General features: G+C 46.6%; 1 protein-coding gene across 2 annotated transcripts in view; it reads left to right on the top strand.

Moving 5' to 3' along the window:
* Positions 1-20,869, top strand: part of TRIM35 (tripartite motif containing 35) — a 333,014-nt gene that overhangs the window by 102,144 nt on the left and 210,001 nt on the right. For both annotated transcript variants that reach the window (XM_086925495.1, XM_086925494.1), the window contains exon 3: positions 12,619-12,849. In XM_086925495.1, the coding sequence (XP_086781621.1) occupies positions 12,619-12,849 (231 nt within the window). The remainder of the gene's footprint in view (positions 1-12,618; positions 12,850-20,869) is intronic.

Raw genomic sequence — 20,869 nt, 5'->3', positions numbered from 1 at the left:
TTCCTTCCCAGTATAAGAATTGGCTTGGTAATTTGGTCTGCCCTGTTCCCATGATGCACTGGGCCAGGGTCAGACTAATTTGCATATAGCCAAGTTCTGAGCTGGGATGGCGCAGTGAGCTAAAAAACGGTGATGGATCAAGCCCTGATCTTTGGACTGGGTAAGAGTGATCTGCTTAATTCAGACACTCTGTTCATCACCATCCCCTTTTCTGAATCATCTGGCTCAGAGCATGTGGAAGTGGGCCATTCAGAGAAACATCTTCCTCATGGCAGAACACCCCCCAGGCAAGGACAATCAGATGGCGGACCTGCTCAGCAGGCACAGTCACAAGATGCATGAGTGGGAGATACATCCATCAGTACTCTAACCGTTCTTCCAGCAGTGGGGTCATCCAGAGATAGAACTATTCGCCACAAGGGAAAACGCAAAATGCCAAAGCTTTGCCGCCAGGTTCCCACACCCACAGTCGCAGGGAAATGCGATATGGATGAACTGGTCAGGCATATTTGCGTACGCTTTCCCCCAGCACCGCTAATGACGCTAGTGGCACGCAAACTGAGGCAACACTCGACTCTCATCCTGGTTGCTCCAACCTGGGCACGCCAACCATGGTACACCACGTTTCTAGAACTCTCCGTGGTACCGCATCAAAGGCTACAACTCGCACCCAGACTTTTGACTCAGAGCCATGGCGACATTCAGCATCCAGATCCGCAACAGCTCAACCTGGCGATCTGGCTCCTGAGGTCTTAGAATTTGGCTACCTCAACCTGCCTCCTGACTGTATGGATATCATAAGGGAGGCAAGAAGGCCCACAACTAGAGCATGTTATGCGGCGAAATGGAAGCGATTTGTCATTTATTGTGTCAACAACTACATTAATCCGCTAGATGCATCTACTCACAACATCATCTGTTATCTATTACATCTATACAAATGGAATCTGGCCTATGCTTCCATACGTATACATTTATCCGCAATAGCAGCTTATCTCCAAAACATGCAGCATCTCTCACTTTTCAGAGTGCCTGCCATCTAAGCTTTTCTGGAGGGACTCAAACGAGTTATTCCTCCCAGACACCCACCGGCACCTGTATGGAACCTGAATGTGGTCCTTACCAGACTGATGGGTCCACCTTTTGAGCCTCTACACTCATGCGAGATACAATTCTTAACGTGGAAAGTGGCTTTCCTAATAGCAATCACATCGCTACGACGAGTTAGTGAACTTCAAGCACTAACTATCCAAGAACCATTCATACAGATTCACTCCAACAGGGTGGTACTACGCACTAACCCTAAGTTTCTGCCTAAAGTAGTTTCACAGTTCCATATGAATCAAACTATAGAACTGCCAGTGTTCTTCCAGATTCAGTGGCAGAGAGAATGCTCCACACACTGGACGTCAAAAGAGCTCTAATGTACTACATAGATAGGACAAAAGATTTCAGGAAGACAAAAAACTGTTTGCCTTTTCACCACAACACAAAGGCAACCCCATTTCAAAAGCAGGTATAGCCAGGTGGATTAAGTGCATACAGATTTGCTATCAAAAGGCTAAGTGCACATTAACGATTCCCCCAAGAGCCCACTCAACACGATAGTTAGGGACATCCATGGCTTTCATTGGAAACATTCCTTTAGAGGAAATCTGTAGAGCAGCCACATGGTCTACCATACACACATTTACCAAACACTACTACGTAGATGTGCACTCCAGGCAGATGTAGGACAGGCTGTTCTAAAAACACTTTTTCAGACTGCTGCAGCTGGCACGAGCAGCCGCCGCTAATAGAGGGACTGCTGTATATTTTATGCACAGATATGAATTCAGCAGCCCACATGCCTCGAACCGAATATGCTACTTACCAGTATGCATCTGTTCTTGGCATGTAGGGCTGCTGACATTCATATCGCCCGCCCTCCTCCCCAGCGCCTGTAACGGCTGCAGCACTCAGAATTAATCTTAGCATGGTCATCACTTGCTGTACTACACTCCATCTCTGCCACAATGGCGAAAAACAATCTGAGGATGGAGAGGATGCCTATGCGCACTGTAGTCCAGGGGAGGACCCACCTATCTTGTGATACTTTGAAGACTCTTCCAGGACAACAATGTGCAATCATCCGGACCCAACACTAGGCAGCGATCTATGCACAGGTATGAATGTCGGCAGCCCTACATGCCAAGAACAGATGCATACTGGTAAGTAGCATATTTGTTTTTGTCCATGTGAAGAGATTTCCCATGCTTAGAAGTATTTGCAAGCAGCACTCCAATAACATGCAGCAACTTGCCTCCTTGCCCCTCCTGCTAGATAAAATTGCTATTGTAAATCTGAATCTCAATATTTGGGATGACATTAACACAATTGTTACGTGGTGTAAATATTCCACGGGACTAGTTGGTTGGAAGGATAAAAGCACAGCTGTGACTGCTTAGTTTTTGTTTGTAAAGCAGTGGAATTTTTGTCCCATAGAAAGGAAACTGGGAAGCTTGTTTTTGAGGGTCACAAAAGGGAGCATATGTAAAGGTTGATAATCGATTTGAGTAAAAATATAGACCTGTTGGTATGATACAAATTGTAAGAATTGTGGAGTAGAAAATGCTGACCCTAAGATGTTAACAATGTTTCAGAGAAAATGGCTTTCTGGTATAATTTTCTTATGGAAGTTAGGATAAGTAGTCCAAAAAGTGAAGCAAGGGCACAAATGTTTTTCTATTTCTTCATTCACAATTTTTTTCTTAGCCAGGAGACTAATGTCTAAAATGCAGACGAAAATGTACTTCCCATGGGAGAAGTGTGCTGCAGTTTGACTACAGCCGTCCAGTGAAACACTAGAGTGCTAACTAAGTCTATACAAGTGTAGCACATTTGAATGCCATATTGCTGGAATTGAATGTAAATATTTTCTCCTATAGGAGACTCCATTAAATAAACAATCGGATGAGTTTCATTTTGTGGTGGATGTTCAACTTCTTACTCTTGAGCACCAAAATGACACATTTTCTATACATTATCTTGACCATCCATGTTGGAAATAAGTCTTGCACGCTGAGTGAAACGTACTTTCAACAGCAGAAGTCTGAATTTATTCTCCAGTGGTAGGCTGCAGCTTCACCACAGAGTTCTAATGAACACCTGGAGTGCGAACATTCAAAACATGACCAAATGTTTACATTGTTGCTGAATAAATGTTCAATTTTAAAGCATGTATTTGGAGCAAGCTTGATGTGTTAATGCAGATAAGATACCAGTGGAATGAGAATGTGAATGCTGGAGTTTTTTTTTTTTTGCTCTTTCTGGCATAATATATTTTTAAGGGCTAAAAATTGTTTGAGGAATCCCTGTTTGAGTCGGGCATCCCTTTCCGCATGTTTCATCAGACTTTCCATCCAGTCTGTCGTTAAAAGCCTCATTCATTTTAAAATAGTAACATTTTATCTGAAAGAAACAGTTATAGATTAGTTAGCTTCGAATTACCCCCAGGCGTCAGACTGGATCCTGAAAGTTTTTCGTCAGCAGTACCCCTGCGTGTCAGAAGATGGCGTTGGTTGACTCCGCGTTCGGCGTCGTGGTTGCCGTGATGACGTCGCAGTAGCTACTTAGACGCCGTCCTCGTGCACGGACGTCAGTTCTTTCTTTTTCCGCACCAGCAAGCGCAGATCCGGAGAGAGTGGTACCTCCGGTCCCTTTTTGACTGACTTTTTCTGGACTTTTGGCTACTTTGTTTTTTGAGTCTTCGACTTCTGGTGCACGAGAGATGCCGGTCTTCAAGGCTTGTGGTTATTGTAACCGACTGATGTCAGTGACTGATCCACACCACGTGTGCCTCTACTGCCTGGAGTGCGACCACTACCCCAAGTCTTGCTCCGACTGCCAGACCATTGCCCGAAGTCTTAGTGGGAGCGGTCTCGAAAGCCACTCGAGTCCCGGCAGTTGGCTCCGCTGTTTGTGGTCCCGATCGCGTAGGAGGTCAAGGGACCGGTCGCGGAGCCAGCACCATTCTTCATCCAAGTCTTCGCACTCTGGGTCAGGCAAGTCGAAGCACAAGAAGTCAAAGCATTGTCTCTTTGACTTCTCGCCGTACATATGCCAGCACAACGAGGGATGCGTGTGGTGCCCCTACCGGGCCTTCGCAAGCGGAGCCAGTAGGGTCTGCTTTGGGTTCTCCCCTCTTCCCGGGAGCGACTCCTGCCCAGCTTCATCCATTTTATGAAGCGATGCACACCATCTTTGGGCAGCCCGACTCCGCCGGCGTGCCTTCGGGACCCGCGGACTCGGCTGGGGGCCCATGGGCTTTTACCGGCAGCTTTGGCACCGCAGGGTCCCCTTGTATCCAGGCCTAGATACGGATCGGCGCCTGTCGACTTTGTTATGCCTCTCCCAGCGCAGATTCCAACAGCACCACAGCCGGCGTCGGCTGTGTCCCTTGCCAATGTCGACTAAGCCTCCACCTCGAGGTAGACACGGAGCTGGACCTGCATTGATGGGTACTTTTATGCCCCTGTTCTACCCTGGCCCTTTGAGACCAGATTGGCAGTCAGAAGAGGGTAAGAGGCCTGGGGACCCTTTAACAGACCAGTTAGGTTATGAACCGGACTGGAGAGAGGAACTGAGGGAAGCCAGTGGTCTGGATACCTCCCCAGATCTTGGCATGTTTTCTCCTCCTACCGTGGGTACTTAAGAGGGACCATCCTACACAGTGGTGTTGTGTAGGGCGGCAGAGGCTCTTCACCTCAAGCTACCTACGGTGGCAGTCCAGACTAACCTGACAGAGGTGCTTCAACTGATAGAGTTCTCTTTGGGGCCCCTGCATTTAATGAAGCCCTCATGGACATCCTTTTGGGCACCTGGTCCAGGCCCAACACAGGCTCCTGTGGACACGATGATTGCCCGACACCACCGCCCGGCCCCAGGTAACCCCACTTTACTCTCCAATACACCACCCCTGAGAGCTTGGTTGTCAAAGGCGCCACCTCCAAAGGCTCATTCCCTAACGCACCACCCAATAGGGAATCCAAAAGCTGGACCACCTTGGGAAGGACATTTTTTCTTCCTCCTGCTTGAGACTGCAGTCTGTAAACACTTCATGTCTGTTGGGCCGTTACACCTTCTCTGTGTAGGATACGGTAGCGCAGGTGCTGCCCCAGTGCCCTGAGGAGGCCCGGGCCGTGGGATGGCCTCCTGAATCCTGCTGGTGAATCATGCCAGATGGCATGCAGGCACTGCAGTGAGACCTGAAGTTCCAGTGGGCCCAACATCAGGGGAACCTGTCAGATTGTGTCCAGATCTCAGAGGGCAATCCACACCAGTTGCAGTGGTGGCTAACAAACCAGGATTGGTTCAACTGCAGATCACTCTTCCTTCCTCAACCAGAGTTCACAGTGGTGACAGACATCACTTCTGGGATGGGGTGGCCACGTGTGGGAGGCGGTGATCAATTCTGGGTGCCATACCAACCTTATGGAGCTTTGGGCAATTCGTCTTGCACTCAAAGCATTTCTTCCCTCTGTCCGGGGAAGAGTAGTGCAGGTTTTCATGGACAACACCACCGCCATGTGGTACTGCTACAAACCGGGCGGGGTTGGGGTTGTGGACCCTATGTCAGGTGGACCTCCGCCTCTGGAAATGGCTGGAACGTCAGGGCATATCCTTAGTGGCTCAACACCTGGCAGGTTCCCTGAACGCCAGGGCAGATCTCAGCCGCAGGTGCATGATGGATCATGAATGGAGTCTTCACTTGGTGGTGGTGCAAGGTCTCTTTCAGGAGTGGGGAGAGCCATGGTTAGATCTCTTTGCCACAGAAGAGCACGCGCAATGTCAGCACTTCAGCGCGTTGGAATTTCCAAGGCGGCACTCGCTAGGCGACGCTTTTCAGTGCGAGATGTGTTGCAGTCTTCTATAGGCCTTTCCGCCTATACCACTTCTGGTCCGAGTGCTGAAGATCAAGCATGACAGGGCTCAAGTCATTCTTGTGGCTCTGGATTGAGCACGAAGAGTCTGGGATCCCGAGCTGCTCAACATGGCCATCGCAGGGGACTGTCCTCCACCCGAACCTGTCCAGCCTCCATCTCCTTGCTTGGAGATTGAGCGGCGGCAGTTGACGTAGTTTGACCTGCCTCCTGAAGTCTGCAATGTTATATTGGAAGCCGGCGTCCCTCCGCTAAGACGGTGTATGCCTGCAGATGGAACAAATTTGTGGCATGATGCACAGCAAAGGCTGTGGATCCCCTATCTGCCCCTCTCGGAGGTTCTCCTGTTCCTCCTTTCTTTGGCCCAGCAGGGCTCTGCTCTTGGCACTCTAAAGGGCTACCTCTCGGACATTTCAGCCTTCTTTAGGTTTCCTGATCAGCCTTCTCTTTTCAAGTCCCCTGTTGTAAATAGATTCCTTAAGGGTATTACTCAATCTTTTTCCTCCTGTTCCCTTCGTAATGCCCCAGTGGGACTTGAACTTGGTCCTTAGATATATTATGTGGGCTTCCTTTGAGAGGCTACTATGGGTGTGGAATTTAATACAATCTACTTGTCCATGGGGCAGGTTGCTTCCTAAATCTACTTGTCCTGTAACAAAATCCTCCCTCTCCCCGTGGCAAGGTGTACTTTTTGAGACCATTTTACTTTTGCCAATGTTTGTTATAATGGTGAGGGCCCGGCAGCTCCCACACCCATAAGGTTTTACAAAAACCGTGCCAAAACAAGTCGCGCATTGACAAAACAAAAGGCTGACCAACAATTTCAGACCTACTTGCTTTCCTAATATTGGTTTATTTTTAGGTTTCCTATAATCTTATTAAAACTGGTCACTGATTTTCAAAATTGAATTTTTTGTGGAAATACTAGCATCTATCAACACATTTTACTAAATGATGCAGCAAAGAAACTATACCTAAAATTTTACAGTAGTTTAGAGAAATGTTTTTGCTTTTTTTTTGTGAACATTTTATTTTGAAAGCAAAGAATCATCAATATTGCTTTCAAGCTTCTGCAAATATTTGTATCAAATCAGAAAGCATTCTGGGAGCAGTATACATAGCCTTATATTGCTAAACATCTAAAAACTGTGTACACATTTTATACTGGAACCACTGTTGGTAGTACAGTCTGAGCCTAACAGCATTAACACATGGACAGAAATATTACCTTAACCTGCAGGTAATGCCTTTCCCTGAACCATAATGTGGTCCTATAAACTGGCAGCCAAAGGGTTTGTACTGTACGGGGTTGGGTCTACTTGTCTCAAGGACAAAATACACATGAAAACCCGTTGCCCTTGACTCCAAACAATGTGTCCCGGGCGTCGGGCTATAGGAATTCCACATCCCTGCGCTACATAACTGTCCTCTCCTACTTCTCACTTTGAAAACTGCCTTTCTGGTGACCATCACCTCTGCATGAGCTACAAGTTCTTTCTTCCAAGCCTCCCTTTCTGGCTGTCCGTCCGGACAAGGTCATCATTAGAACTAGACGTTCCTTTCTTCCCAAGGTGGATACTTCTTTCCACATTGGCCCAACCATCACTTTGCCCACCTTCTTTCCCCATCCTTCGAAAGATGGAGGCTCCACCGTCTGGATCCAAAATGTGCGTTTTCCTTCTGCTTGGATCGCACCAAACCATTCCGGGTGGCCGACCAGCTCTTTGTTGGTTACGTGGGAGCTAAGAAAGGTCGGGCCATGCACAAACTACCATCTACAGGTGGGTCGTTCTGTGCATCAAAGCCTGCTGTTCTTTGCCAAAGAAGGAGCCTCCAGTGGAACTACGCGCCTATTCCACTAGGGCGACGGCAGCTACCACTGCTTTGTGACGAGGAGTCCCCTTAAATGACATCTGTCGGGCAGCTACGTGGGCATCGCTGCACACGTTCACCAAACAATACTGCCTAGACAGCTAGTCCGAAGGGTCTGCTTCTTTGGCCGTTCTGTTCTCCAGGACTTTCTGGTTTGAACTTGGTTCGCAGACCCACCTCCGGGGTGTGTATTGCTGGGGTATCTATTCTAAGGTAAGGAACCTATAACTGTTTCTTTCAGAAGAACAAGTTACTTACCTTCCGTAACGATGTATCTGTAAGAAACATAGGTTAGTTGTAGATTCCTTATTGCCCCACCTATCCTCCCCGTTCTGCGAACTGACTTCTAGGGTTAAGGATTTCAAGGCCCTAGTTTTGTGCACCAGGGGTCTGTCTTGCATGGGTCTGCGCTTCTGGGGTTAAAGTCATGTACAGAACGGACGTCGGCGCGCGACGGCGGTGTCTCTGTAGCTACAGCGACGCGTCTCTGTAGCTACAGCGACGCGTCTCTGTAGCTACAGCGACGCGTCTCTGTAGCTACAGCGACGCGTCTCTGTAGCTACAGCGACGCGTCTCTGTAGCTACAGCGACGCGTCTCTGTAGCTACAGCGACGCGTCTCTGTAGCTACAGCGACGCGTCTCTGTAGCTACAGCGACGCGTCTCTGTAGCTACAGCGACGCGTCTCTGTAGCTACAGCGACGCGTCTCTGTAGCTACAGCGACGCGTCTCAGTAGCTACAGCGACGCGTCTCAGTAGCTACAGCGACGTGTCTCAGTAGCTACAGCGACGCCATCTTGACAACCACGCCGATGACTAATGTGGAGTCGACCGATGCCACCTTCCGACGCTCAGGTGTACTGCTGACGAAAAACTTTCCGTCTCGATTCCGACGCCTGGGGATAATTATAAGGTAAGGAATCTACAACTAACCAATGTTTCTTACAGATAAGTTACTGAAGGTAAGTAAATTGTTCATCTGTGTTCCTATGGCCAGTGAGACCATACGTTTTAGTTACTTTTGTCTACTTCAATATTGCTATAGTTGCATCTCCATGCGTGGATGCTGATATCAAAATTATTTGTTCATGAGTTAAATATAAGGAAGTGATAAACATTTTTTTGTCTCTATGAAAATGTTACATTGTATACCTTAAAAGAACTAGGTTCAGAAGTAATTCATTAAAACATTTTGGAATAAGTTACACTGTAAATCCGGCAGAACATTGTTGCTGCTGAGTTTATTTCAGGAACTTGTAATCGATAAGAGCCATGTTCCTGTACACATTCGGTGTTTTGCACAGTAAAGTGATGAATTGTAGAGAGTCTTCTCCAGCAATATGTCTTCCAATTCAGCCACAATCTGTGAGCAAGGTAGTGATGTGTGTTAAAACTGTAATCTGGTTTGTCCCAGGAGCTAGCTATGAATCTCCTTGTTAGCAATTGACTTGCTAAGAGCCAACAAATATGTCTCACTTGCGCCGCCATTTGCTGTGTTGTTGTTGTTGCCCTGAGACCGCCCCCTCCACCACGCAACCGCCTCCCATCGGATCCTCCCTCGCCCCTCCCCTTCCCACTATCCATATATGACAGATGCATTCCCGCGCAGCGATCGCGCCCAACCCGCGCCGAAGGTGCGCCAAAGGTAAGCCCGTCTACGCCCGTCCGCGCCCAGCGCCAGAGCCCCTGGTCCTCGCAATGTCCACCCCTCCCGCATTACTTACGATGCCACCACCCTCCTAGCCCTTAACCCCGGCCGTTCCCCCAACTGCATCCAAGCCGCTCCTGGACACACCCATGGACCCTTCTCCTGCAACTCCTGCAAGTTCGACGGCACCAAGAACAACTCTTCATCTACGAACACACACCAGATATCCGACCCCAACCACCTACAATGCATTCTGCTCAACACCCGCTTGGTCCACAGGCACGCCATTGACCTCTGGAATCTACTAGTCACCATCTCTCCGGACGTCGCCTTCCTAACAGAAACATGGATGAATGCCACATCAGCCCCAGACATCACCATTGCCATCCCGGAAGGCTATAAGATCATCCGAAAGGACCGTACCGGCCACACAGGAGGAGGCATCGCTATTGTCCATAAGAAATCCATCCGCATCTCAACCAGCTCAGACGTCAATCTCGCCAACTCTGAACACCTTCACTTCCAGATCCACACCGACCCCAAAACCACACTCGGAGGCACCCTCCTTTACAGGCCACCAGGACCCCGCGCACAATTTAGTGAAGACATCACGGACTTCATCACTCCCCACGCGCTCCCCTCCGAGGATTACATCCTTCTGGGAGACCTCAACTTTCACCTTGAAAAGAACAACAACCGCAACACCACCTCCCTTCTGGACAACCTCGGACTTAAACAACTTGTCACTTCCCCCACCCACATCGCAGGTCACACACTCGACCCTATCTTCACCTCCAGCAAACATGTCTCCTTCAGCCACACCACAGCTCTCCTTTGGACTGACCACAGATGCGTTCACTTTACCTACAACAAACCCACACCCAACAACCACCCCCAACCCACTCTGCAAAGAAACTGGAACAAAATCACCATCGACCAGATCTCCTCATCGCTTCTTCAAAACCCCCCAGCCCACTCCTCAAACCCAGACCAAGCAGCCACCAGCCTCACCCAATGGTTATCCAACAGCGCCGACATCCTAGCACCACTGAAAAAACGACAAATCAAACCAGGCAGCAAGAAGGCCTCCTGGTTCAACGATGATCTTAAGAAATCCAAGAAACTGTCGCTCCCTGGAGAAGGCCTGGAAAAAAGACCCAACCACCAGCACCAAGGACGCCTTCAAAAACGCCACCCGCATACACCACCGACTGATCCAGAATGCCAAGAAAGCCGCCTTCAAGGACCGACTAGATAACAACGCCCACAACAGCAAGGAATTATTCAACATCGTCAAGGAATTCACCAACCCCTCAGCCAACTCCGACATCACCCCCTCCCAAGCCCTCTGTGACTCCCTAGCCTCATTCTTCCACGACAAAATTGCTGACATCCACAACAGCTTTGACAACCGACCCGAAGACCAACCCACCCAACCCCCTGCAGGACCTCCACCCCCCCTGAACATCCTCAATGACTGGAAGCCAATCTCCACTGAGGACACCATCCGTCTGATGAACTCTATCCACTCAGGATCCCCCACAGACCCATGCCCTCACCACATCTTTAACAAAGCAGACTCCATTATAGCACCGCATCTCCGAGACGTCATCAACTGCTCCCTCAACTCCGCCACCTTCCCGGAAAGCTGGAAACATGCCGAACTCAGCGCCCTCCTGAAGAAACCCACAGCTGACCCCACCGAACTCAAAAACTACCACCCTATCTCACTCCTTCCATTCCCGGCCAAAGTCGTCGAGAAAGCGGTCAACAACCAGCTCGCCGCATTCCTCGAAACCAACAAATCCCTCGACTCCTCACAATCCGGCTTCCGAGCCAAGCACAGCACTGAAACCGCCCTCATCGCAGCAACAGACGACATTCGGACTCTACTGGACAATGGAGACAGTCGCCCTCATCCTCCTCGACCTCTCCGCAGCCTTCGACACGGTCTGTCATAACACCCTTTTAAAATGCCTCAGAAACGCCGGAATCCAAGGAAAAGCACTGGAATGGATCACCTCGTTCCTCACCGGAAGAACCCTGAGAGTCCGCCTTCCACCATTCAAGTCAGAGGCCACTGAAGTCATCTGCGGCGTACCACAAGGATCCTCACTCAGCCCCACCCTCTTCAACGTATACATGAGCCCCCTCGCGGTCATCGCACGCCAACATAACCTCAACATCATCTCCTACGCTGATGACACTCAACTGATCCTCTCACTCACCAAAGACCCTAACACCGCCAAAACCAACCTGCATGAAGGAATGAAAGAAGTAGCCGAATGGATGAAGCACAGCCGTCTGAAACTGAACTCAGACAAAACAGAAGTCCTCATCCTAGGCACCTCCCCCTCCGCCTGGGATGACTCTTGGTGGCCAGAGGCCCTTGGAAAAGCACCCATCCCGACGGACCACGCACGGAACCTGGGCGTCATCCTGGATTCCTCACTCTCGATGAACAGACAAGTCAACGCCGTTTCTTCATCTTGCTTCAACATTCTTCGCATGCTCAAAAAAACATTTCGCTGGATCCCCACCGAAACTAGAAAAACAGTCACCCACGCTCTGGTCACGTGCCGTCTGGACTACGGAAACACCCTCTACGCCGGTACCACCGCAAAACTCCAGAAAAAACTCCAACGCATCCAGAACACTTCAGCCAGGCTCATACTTGACATCCCGCGTAAAGATCACATCTCTGGACACCTGAAAAACCTCCACTGGCTCCCCGTCAATAAGAGGATTACTTTCCGGCTCCTAACCCACGCACACAAAGCGCTCTACGAAATCGGACCCGAATGCCTCAACACAAGACTGTCCTTCTACACCCCCTCCCGCCAGCTACGATTCGCCAACCTAGCCCTTGCCACTGTACCTCGCATCAACAAAACCACCATGGGAGGTAGACCCTTCTCCTACCTGGCAGCTAAAACCTGGAACTCACTTCCCACTCACCTTCGCCTTACTCAGAACCACCTAGCATTCAGAAAGCAACTTAAAACTTGGATATTTGACAAGTAATTCCCCACCCTTCTCCAAGCGCCTTGAGACCCTCTGGGTATGTAGCGCGCTATATAAATTTATTGACTTGACTTGACTTCTTGTTTAATTCATATGTCCTACAGATCATAGAATCTCTTTAATAGAGTTTTATCTTCACTACTGCTTTTCACCAGTCAGAAAGCATCCGAATTAAAGACCAGATCAAGAAGGAGTTTGAGAAACTGCACAAGTTTCTGCGCGATGAAGAGAGGGCAGCGCTTGCTGATCTGGAAGCAGAAGCGATGCAGAAACAGAAGCTGGTGAAGGAAAAGATCAAAAAGCTCCAGGAAGAGATGAGCTCCCTGTCACTTGAGATCAACAAGCTGCAGTCCGAAATGAAGGAGAATGATGTTTCCTTTCTAATGGTAGGTGCAGAGCGCGGAACGGCTATAGACATTTGTATTGTTTTCCAAGCCAAAACATGCCATGCTAAAGCTTTCATTTGTAATGGTCTGTTTGTGTGGCCTTGTCATTGCTGTCTCTGAATGCCTGATGTTAAAAATGCTTCAAAGGATACCCCTCTGCTCAAATAAGTCTCCTTGATGAGGGATGGATCTAGAAAACCAGATATAGGCCAAAGAGGGCTTTAGAGCAGGTCTCAAATTGCTGAGCAGGGTTTGTGCCACCGGATATAGCGTGGCTGACCTAAAAAGGCAGCTCCAGAGCAGCACTTCTGAAGTTCACCAGATGATTGTTCTCGAGGGATCAAACATTCAAGTTCAGCTTTCATTTTACCAAATCACTGTGATCTGTATTCTAGTCCAATTTACTAATCTGAGAGGGGCCAGGGTTACAACTTTTGAAACGCATTGTGCATAAAAAACGGGCCATAGTGCCACCGGCACATCTATATTGGTGAAGGTAAAATATATGTTCTCTTTAAAAAATGTCCTTTTTTTCCCTTTATGATCTGCAACTCCACCGTAGACCAATCATTTTAAACCAAGTGAGTTATGCAAGCACCCAATATCTTCTGTCTGAGCCCTATCGTTTACTGGTGCCCATTCTTGAAGTTGGTAAGACACTGAGCAAATGCACGTAAAGAACACCCTGGATTTTGGAATCTAGAATTCTGCATCATAGAATCTTCATTGAGTCATAAATGCTTGAAAATTTTCCCATAGCGCGTGTGGACCCTGGACAACTTTCTGTATGCTTTTCTTGTATGGAAATAACATTTCAGAATGACCATCCATTATTTAATGTATAATCGGGTACAATGGCATTCGGTCGGTCCTTTTCTCCTGAATGTCAATGTTGTTTTAGATTTAGAATGCCTACTTGGAGTCGAGTTGCTGCACCTTTTGCATTCTAAAGATGCAACTGAAAAAAATGCAGCCCGATAGACTGTCATTAAGAATTGATAAAGAGAGTCTTGTCCCATTAAAAATCTGAGAGACTCCTCCTCACAATGCATTTCACTGGTAGTTACCTCCTAGAGCCTGTGCTCCTCTTATTCCCCTCCCCCCGCCCTATCCCCAGCTTGCTAGAGAAGGATCTTTGAACACTTGTGAGGATTCAAACCTCTGAATCTTCCTATTTTTCTGAGAATTATTTACCTTTCTACTGTTTTTAGACTCGTTTGAAGGTTTTTTTTATTTACTCACTAGTATTTTCAGTCGAAATGCCTTACTCCTTCAGTGCACTTCTTGTGGAACGAAGAAGGCTGTTACAGATGCCCACAAAAGTCTGTGTGGTGTGCCTCCCTGTCTGGGAGTGTGGTCTTTGTTTAAAAAAATTAAAAAAAATCCCCAAAGAATGCAAAGACAGGGAAGGCGTAAGGATCAAGGACATGATGAAAGACATGAGGGCAGAAGCAGAGGAGATTAGGAAGATCAGCTTCTCAATCAGCCTCTTTTAGTGTGCCAACTTTTGGCAAAGACGTCCACTGAGGGAGACTTAAACAAAGACAGTCCTGTGACCTAGACAAACACAGCTCTGGTCTGACATTTTTTCCATCCAAGGATAGCTCAGGAGCTACTCGACTTCACAGACTGCGTTCTATATTTGCGTTGAAACACTTAAGAATGCGGCTAGAAGAAAACTTTGCCATTGACACATCATGGCTTGTCGATGTCAACTCACTTGCTGTCACCCACCAGATGCCTATAATCGAAGTTGAAACATCCACTGCTGATGTTGAAGAGACCTATTTTGGCATTAGCATGCTCACAAATGGAAAAAGCTTTTCTTTGTCTCAATCTCCAGCAACTTCAAATATCTGGTCACTGAAAATTAGTATGAGATCTTGAATGCCCTTGGCCTTGAACAGCAAGTTCTTTAAACATCAATACAGATGCAAAGAGAGCATACTAACATCGGAAGGTTCAATCCAAGAGATGATACCATAAACACGATCAAACAAAGACCACTCATCCTGAAATATCCTATTCCAGAGGCGAGGAATTAATCTGAGATCAGGCAATGATCGCCTATCACCTCCCAGCCGCACTTTTACCCAGTCCCGTAGAGGGAATGATGACGTATGTGGAAGAGTGGAAAAAAAATAACCAGAGGCATATGGGTTTGAAACCTCATAAAAAGAGGATTTTCAATTTTAGTGCCTATCCACTACTTGTTCCACTGAAATTAACTGATATCAAAAAATGGAGGGAAGAGGATAAGAAGTCCATTCATTTCCCCTATACAGGTTACCATTAATCAAAAGAGAATGGACACTAGTTTCTACAAAACCATTAGTTTTTTATCGAAAACCCTCATAGACTTCCTGGTATTATCGTTGCGGTATATCTTTTTTCCGCCCCATCAGGAGTCCTGGCATAGTCATTGGGTCAACGAATAACGTGCTGGTTGCCTGCCTCACCCGAGGCTACTTCTGGTGCATGTAGAAGTGTCCAGAGATCAAAAAAAGGGAAAACTAAGCTAATAGTGTCTAGTCAAAAAGGAACATTTTAATGTAAAGGAACTAGTCACTATTGTTAAAAAACATTGTGATATGCAGGTAGTTGAGTTATTGAACTACCATATCTTCTCAGAAATGTGTCGACATGTTTCAGCTCACAGGGCCCAAACGGGTCTAGGGAGCTTTCGTCAGGACAATGAGCAATAAACAAACATACATAAAAAATGAAAAAATATATCAAAATATCACTCACACCTTTTGTGTGTGGTTCAGAGAAGCAAACGGAATTCCCGAGCTTTTACGTTCAAAATTAGTACTTCAACAGGGACAAGAAGTCGCTTCTGGTATTATGCCATGCGGTCCGGTGTTCGTGCCTTGTGCTGACTCTGCCCCCGTCAGCACAAGGCACGAAAACCGGACCGCATGGCATAATACCAGAAGCGACTTCTTGTCCCTGTTGAAGTACTAATTTTGAACGTAAAAGCTCGGGAATTCCGTTTGCTTCTCTGAACCACACACAAAAGGTGTGAGTGATATTTTGATATATTTTTTCATTTTTTATGTATGTTTGTTTATTGCTCATTGTCCTGACGAAAGCTCCCTAGACCCGTTTGGGCCCTGTGAGCTGAAACATGTCGACACATTTCTAAGAAGATATGGTAGTTCAATAACTCAACTACCTGCATATCACAATGTTTTTTAACAATAGTGACTAGTTCCTTTACATTAAAATTTTCCTTTTTGACTAGACACTATTTTTTAGCTTAGTTTTCCCTTTTTTTGATCTCTGGACACTTCTACATGCACCAGAAGTAGCCTCGGGTGAGGCAGGCAACCAGCACGTTATTCGTTAACCCAATGACTATGCCAGGACTCCTGATGGGGGGGAAAAAAGATATACCGCAACGATAATACCAGGAAGTCTATGAGGGTTTTCGATAAAAAACTAATGGTTTTGTAGAAACTAGTGTCCACTGAAATTAACATCAATTGTTGGTACTGAAACATGGAAAACTCCTCCTATTGCAAAAGTGATCACTAGAACTTGGACCAGTAGAACAAGGGAGTTTACTTCAGGTATTTTCCGAACCAAAAGAAAAGCTAGACAAAATATCGACCAAGGAAAAATTCCTAATGCGGGCACTTCATCAGATCTACCTGCAAATAAAGAAAAACGAACTATGTGCCTCAAGATAATAATTTCGACACCCCTGTATCACCACATCACAGGAAATCTGAGATTTCATGAGGGAGATTACCTTTAACAATATTTTGTGCTACTGTTCGACCTAAAATCAGCCTCACAAATCTTCCGAAGTGCAGGGCAGTAGTTGCAGCCGATCTAAGGAGAAAGCTGATCTGTGCTTATCCCTCAGCGACTGGCTAATAAAATCAGATACTCTGTCGCAAACAACAAAAGGCTTCAAAACTACAGCCATGCTCCTTTGCAAGCTGGACTTTGAAATCAACTTGGACAATTCCGTGCAGAAGCTCGCCCACATCTAGGAACAAATCTAGACATTGAAATTAAAGTGTGTATCCTTAAGTGAACTTAAGTGAAGAGCCGATTTATTCAGGGAAAAATGCATGTAGCAGAGCCATGTCAACACTCCAAAACCTAAAATTTTGCCCTACTCCTAGGATCCATGGAATCCTACTCTAACATAATACCAAATGCAAGACTGCTCATGAGACCTCTGCGAAAGTTCCTTGACGACCAATAGTCTCAAAGAGTTGAAGAGACCTTTCATCTCCCAACATCGCTACAAAACTCACTGGCCTGGTGATGCAGAAATCAACATTTGTTAGTGAGATAATTTAAAAAAAATGAACTTTCATGCAAAGCATCGTCTGATTAATTTCTACATGAGTGGGAAGCCAACATGAAACATCTGAATCAAGGACCATATACAGACTTAGACTTGTCACACCCATCGCCTAAATCTGAAAGCTGTACACTTGGCACTCAAAGCTTTGCTTATTTCTCTGTTGGACAGCACCAACCATCATACAACCAAACAAGAAGGAACAAGATGAAGACAATTATGTCTGCAAGCAAAAACCATGTGGCATTGTGTCCTGGCCCGAAGTTTGTTGCCAGGGTACACAATCAAGAAGCAGATTTTCTCAACTGACATGAGGAAACCACAAACTGGTGCTGAATGACAGTTGTAGTAGACCTTATCAGAGAATGTGTTAGTCCACCCTTAGACCTATTTTCTACAGCACAAAACAAAAAATGCTGACTCTTCGTGTCCAGAGTACCAGAGCTGAACTTAGTGGGAAATTCCCTTTTAATCAAATGCTCTGTCATTTCTCTACACCTTTCCCCTGATCCCACTTATATTAGCTGTGACTGAAACTACAAAGATGGAAGATGAAGATGATCTGATTAGCACCAGATTGGCTGAGTCAATGTTGCTACCCAGACACACTACAATGGTCTCTTTCATCTCAGATTGTTACAGTGCAGCCCAGATCTGACCAGACTTCAAGGCTAAACCCGGCACCGAAGATGGCAGTTATTGAATATGGCTCCTGAGTTCAGAGAGTATGTCCCTTTCAATCTGCATCCATCTGGTTGCATGGAAATCTAAGAGGCAAAATGTGTGTCCGACATAGATTCATGCCTTAACATGGAAGTTCTGCATTTGGAGCCAAAGCAAGGGTCACAGCCCCAATTTGTGCTGGGTGGATAATGCTTCTATAGTTGCTATACATAGCCAAATTGAAAATACAATTTCATCAATATTAGTACATTTAACTGCTTACAGAAAACTGCACCAGTTGGCCTTTAAAATCCCACTGTATAAAGACTTTCTGGAAGTTCTCAAGGTTTATCCTCCAGTGACTATACCATCTCCTCCATGCGAGCTCAACTTAGTGCTGTCTAAACTGAGTGCACCATTTGAACTTACATCAAGAGCTACTTTGAAGCAAATTTCAAGGGAAGCAGCATTTTTAATAGCAATCTCATGTGGTGGGGCAGTGAATTGCAAACCCCCTCAGCAATAGAACGTTTTGGCATTTTTCATGCTGATAGGGTATGGAAGGAAGCTCCTTAACCCCTTTACTGCTAAGGCATTACTCTTGTTTCTCATTTACTTTCCATTGAAATCAATGGAAAGTCCATGACGAGTTACCCTTGTCATTAGCGGCGAAGAGGTTAAGATGACCTTAAGTGGTAGGCGATTTCTGCATCAATCATTCCACTACTCTACTGCTTTCTTCACAAGTCTATCTGACAGGACTCTTCACTCACTAAATGTTAGGGGAGTCTTAAGATTTTACTTGGATAAAATCAAGGATATTAGGGACATTTAAACCATTATTTGTGAACTATGGTCCCAGATCTGGCAATTTCCAAACCATCTATTGCCAGATGAATAGTAGCTGGGCCTGTAATGAGCTGTCTAACAAATCTCTCCCTGCTAGAGCCAAGGCCCATTCCACAAGAGAAAAAGCTGCAACCAAGGCCTGGGTTAGATATGTCCCTATCACTGACATCTCGTAGGCGGCGACCTGGAAATCTGTGCATACTTTTACTGGACACTATTGTCCGATACTATAGCAGACTTAAAATTGACAGGAAATATTCAACTAGCTACTCTATTCAAGCTTTTATAACCATCAATGAAGATCTTACAATACAGAAACAGTTGCGTACATGTAGTTATTGTTCTGCATTGTCGTAATCTTCATTGAAGGATATAAATGACCGCCCGCCTTCCTGGCTGGTTATTGTTGGGCAGTAAGCATTCTCTGTACTCATCTGTACTTAGGAACTGGCTTTGGTAGGAATCTACCAGTACAATAAATTGTAGAAAGGGGAGCCTCCCAGATTCCTAAATGGACAGTCCTTTTTCTTCTCTTCTGAATGTAAGCCTAGCAGGCTGCATGCATTTCTTCTTGTACAGAATGTTTTAAAGAGGTTTTGCATTCCAGATGTTGCAAGTTAACACAAAGACATTCTAAAGCAAGGTTATAGACTTTCAGGAGACTATTACAGTTGTGGCAGACTTCCATTGTATATGATTATACTTGAGCCCATGGATATAGATATTCTGCAATGTTAGTTCCCTAGAATAAAAGTATACAGAAAGGTGTTCCACAGTCCGCGCACAAAGCAGAAACTTAATTTGAGTTTCACTTCAATTTAGATTGCTACACTGCAGAACCAGCTCAATAGATCAGGGGCGTAGCTAGAGCTTGTGGCTCCCGGGGCTATCCCTCAGATTGCCGCCCCTTGGAGGGGGGGGGGGAGGACGGTGAGCACTTTAAAGATGTCCGAGAGACACGTAGTATTGCTGCTAATAGTTACCTCGATCATGCAAGTTACATGCACATACATGGCCTGGTCAAAGGCTACACAGTTGAATACACCGATGACTGGCAGTACAAAAGAACACACAGACTGCATGATCTATCTGGGGACTCAGAAAAACTGCATGTGACATCCATCAGAGAGCTGTGAGAACAATTACCCCTCAGCACAATGCAAAAATGCACATACATGACACTGCTTTGCACCTGTTTCAAAATGTTAAGAGTTTCCAAATAATCAAATGGGTGTAATTTCTGGTATTCATGTGTTTCCTTCATCTTTATTGAGGGATTTTAATTTTTGCCCCTGAGAAAGTGTGACTTCTAGATGTTGAAATGTCACTCATAATTACAATGAAATTCTGAAAGTGCCACACATAGCAATCTGAAACCTTGCCAGCTATCATGGATGAGCCACAGACTCAGCCACCCTCCCGTCTGAATCTGCTGCTGCTCTCCTCTTACCTCATTCGCTCCAGGCAGGGTCTATGGCAGGCAGGGGTGGTTCCAGGGGTTTCAACTTTGTTTCCCTATTAGTACTGAGTCTGCAGTGCAGCAGACTCAGTCCAGAGAGCCAGCCAGGCCAGCAAAATACCCAAAGCTGCCTGCTAGTATAATAAAGCACTGCCCCAGGCCAGAATTTACTCCTCACGTCGAGGGTGAAGCGCGTAACGCGTCACTGCTACGTTCTGATCGCGAGGCGAGGGCTGGCCATAAATGCCATTACAGGGCCGTCATTGGTAGCGCTCTTGCGCGCCACGCACGCTACAACTGATTGACAGCCCTGGACTCCGAGGCGGGGACGGGGGGCCAACAATGGTCGGAGGACACACTAGCGCAGTGGCCGCGGGACTTAGTTAAGCCGCGCAGCAGCCTGCACTCCTTCTGACCTGCTTTCGGTAACTGCTGCCCAGTGCAAACGCAAGACTTAGTTTTTGGCAATTTAATTGAAAGCACTGTTGTTGCAGGCAGCCGCGGTGCATTCAATTAAATTGCCAAAAAGTAAGTCCCGCGTTTGTGTGCACTGTGCAGCAGTTACCGAAAGATGGCAGTCTCTGTGTGTGAAACTAACGGCAGACTCTGTCTTACACACGTGTTCCTAACCTTAACAACAACAGTAATGCATCTACACTGCTCAGGCCTGAAGACATGCTGGTCCCGCACTGCAGAGCTCAGGTGGTAACTCAGCATTCTTTGCC

This window comes from Lissotriton vulgaris, chromosome 6, assembly GCF_964263255.1.
Source record: "Lissotriton vulgaris chromosome 6, aLisVul1.2, whole genome shotgun sequence".
NCBI lineage: Eukaryota > Metazoa > Chordata > Amphibia > Caudata > Salamandridae > Lissotriton > Lissotriton vulgaris.
The sequence above is the reverse complement of the archived record's forward strand: the minus strand, read 5'-3'. Positions and strand labels throughout refer to the sequence as shown.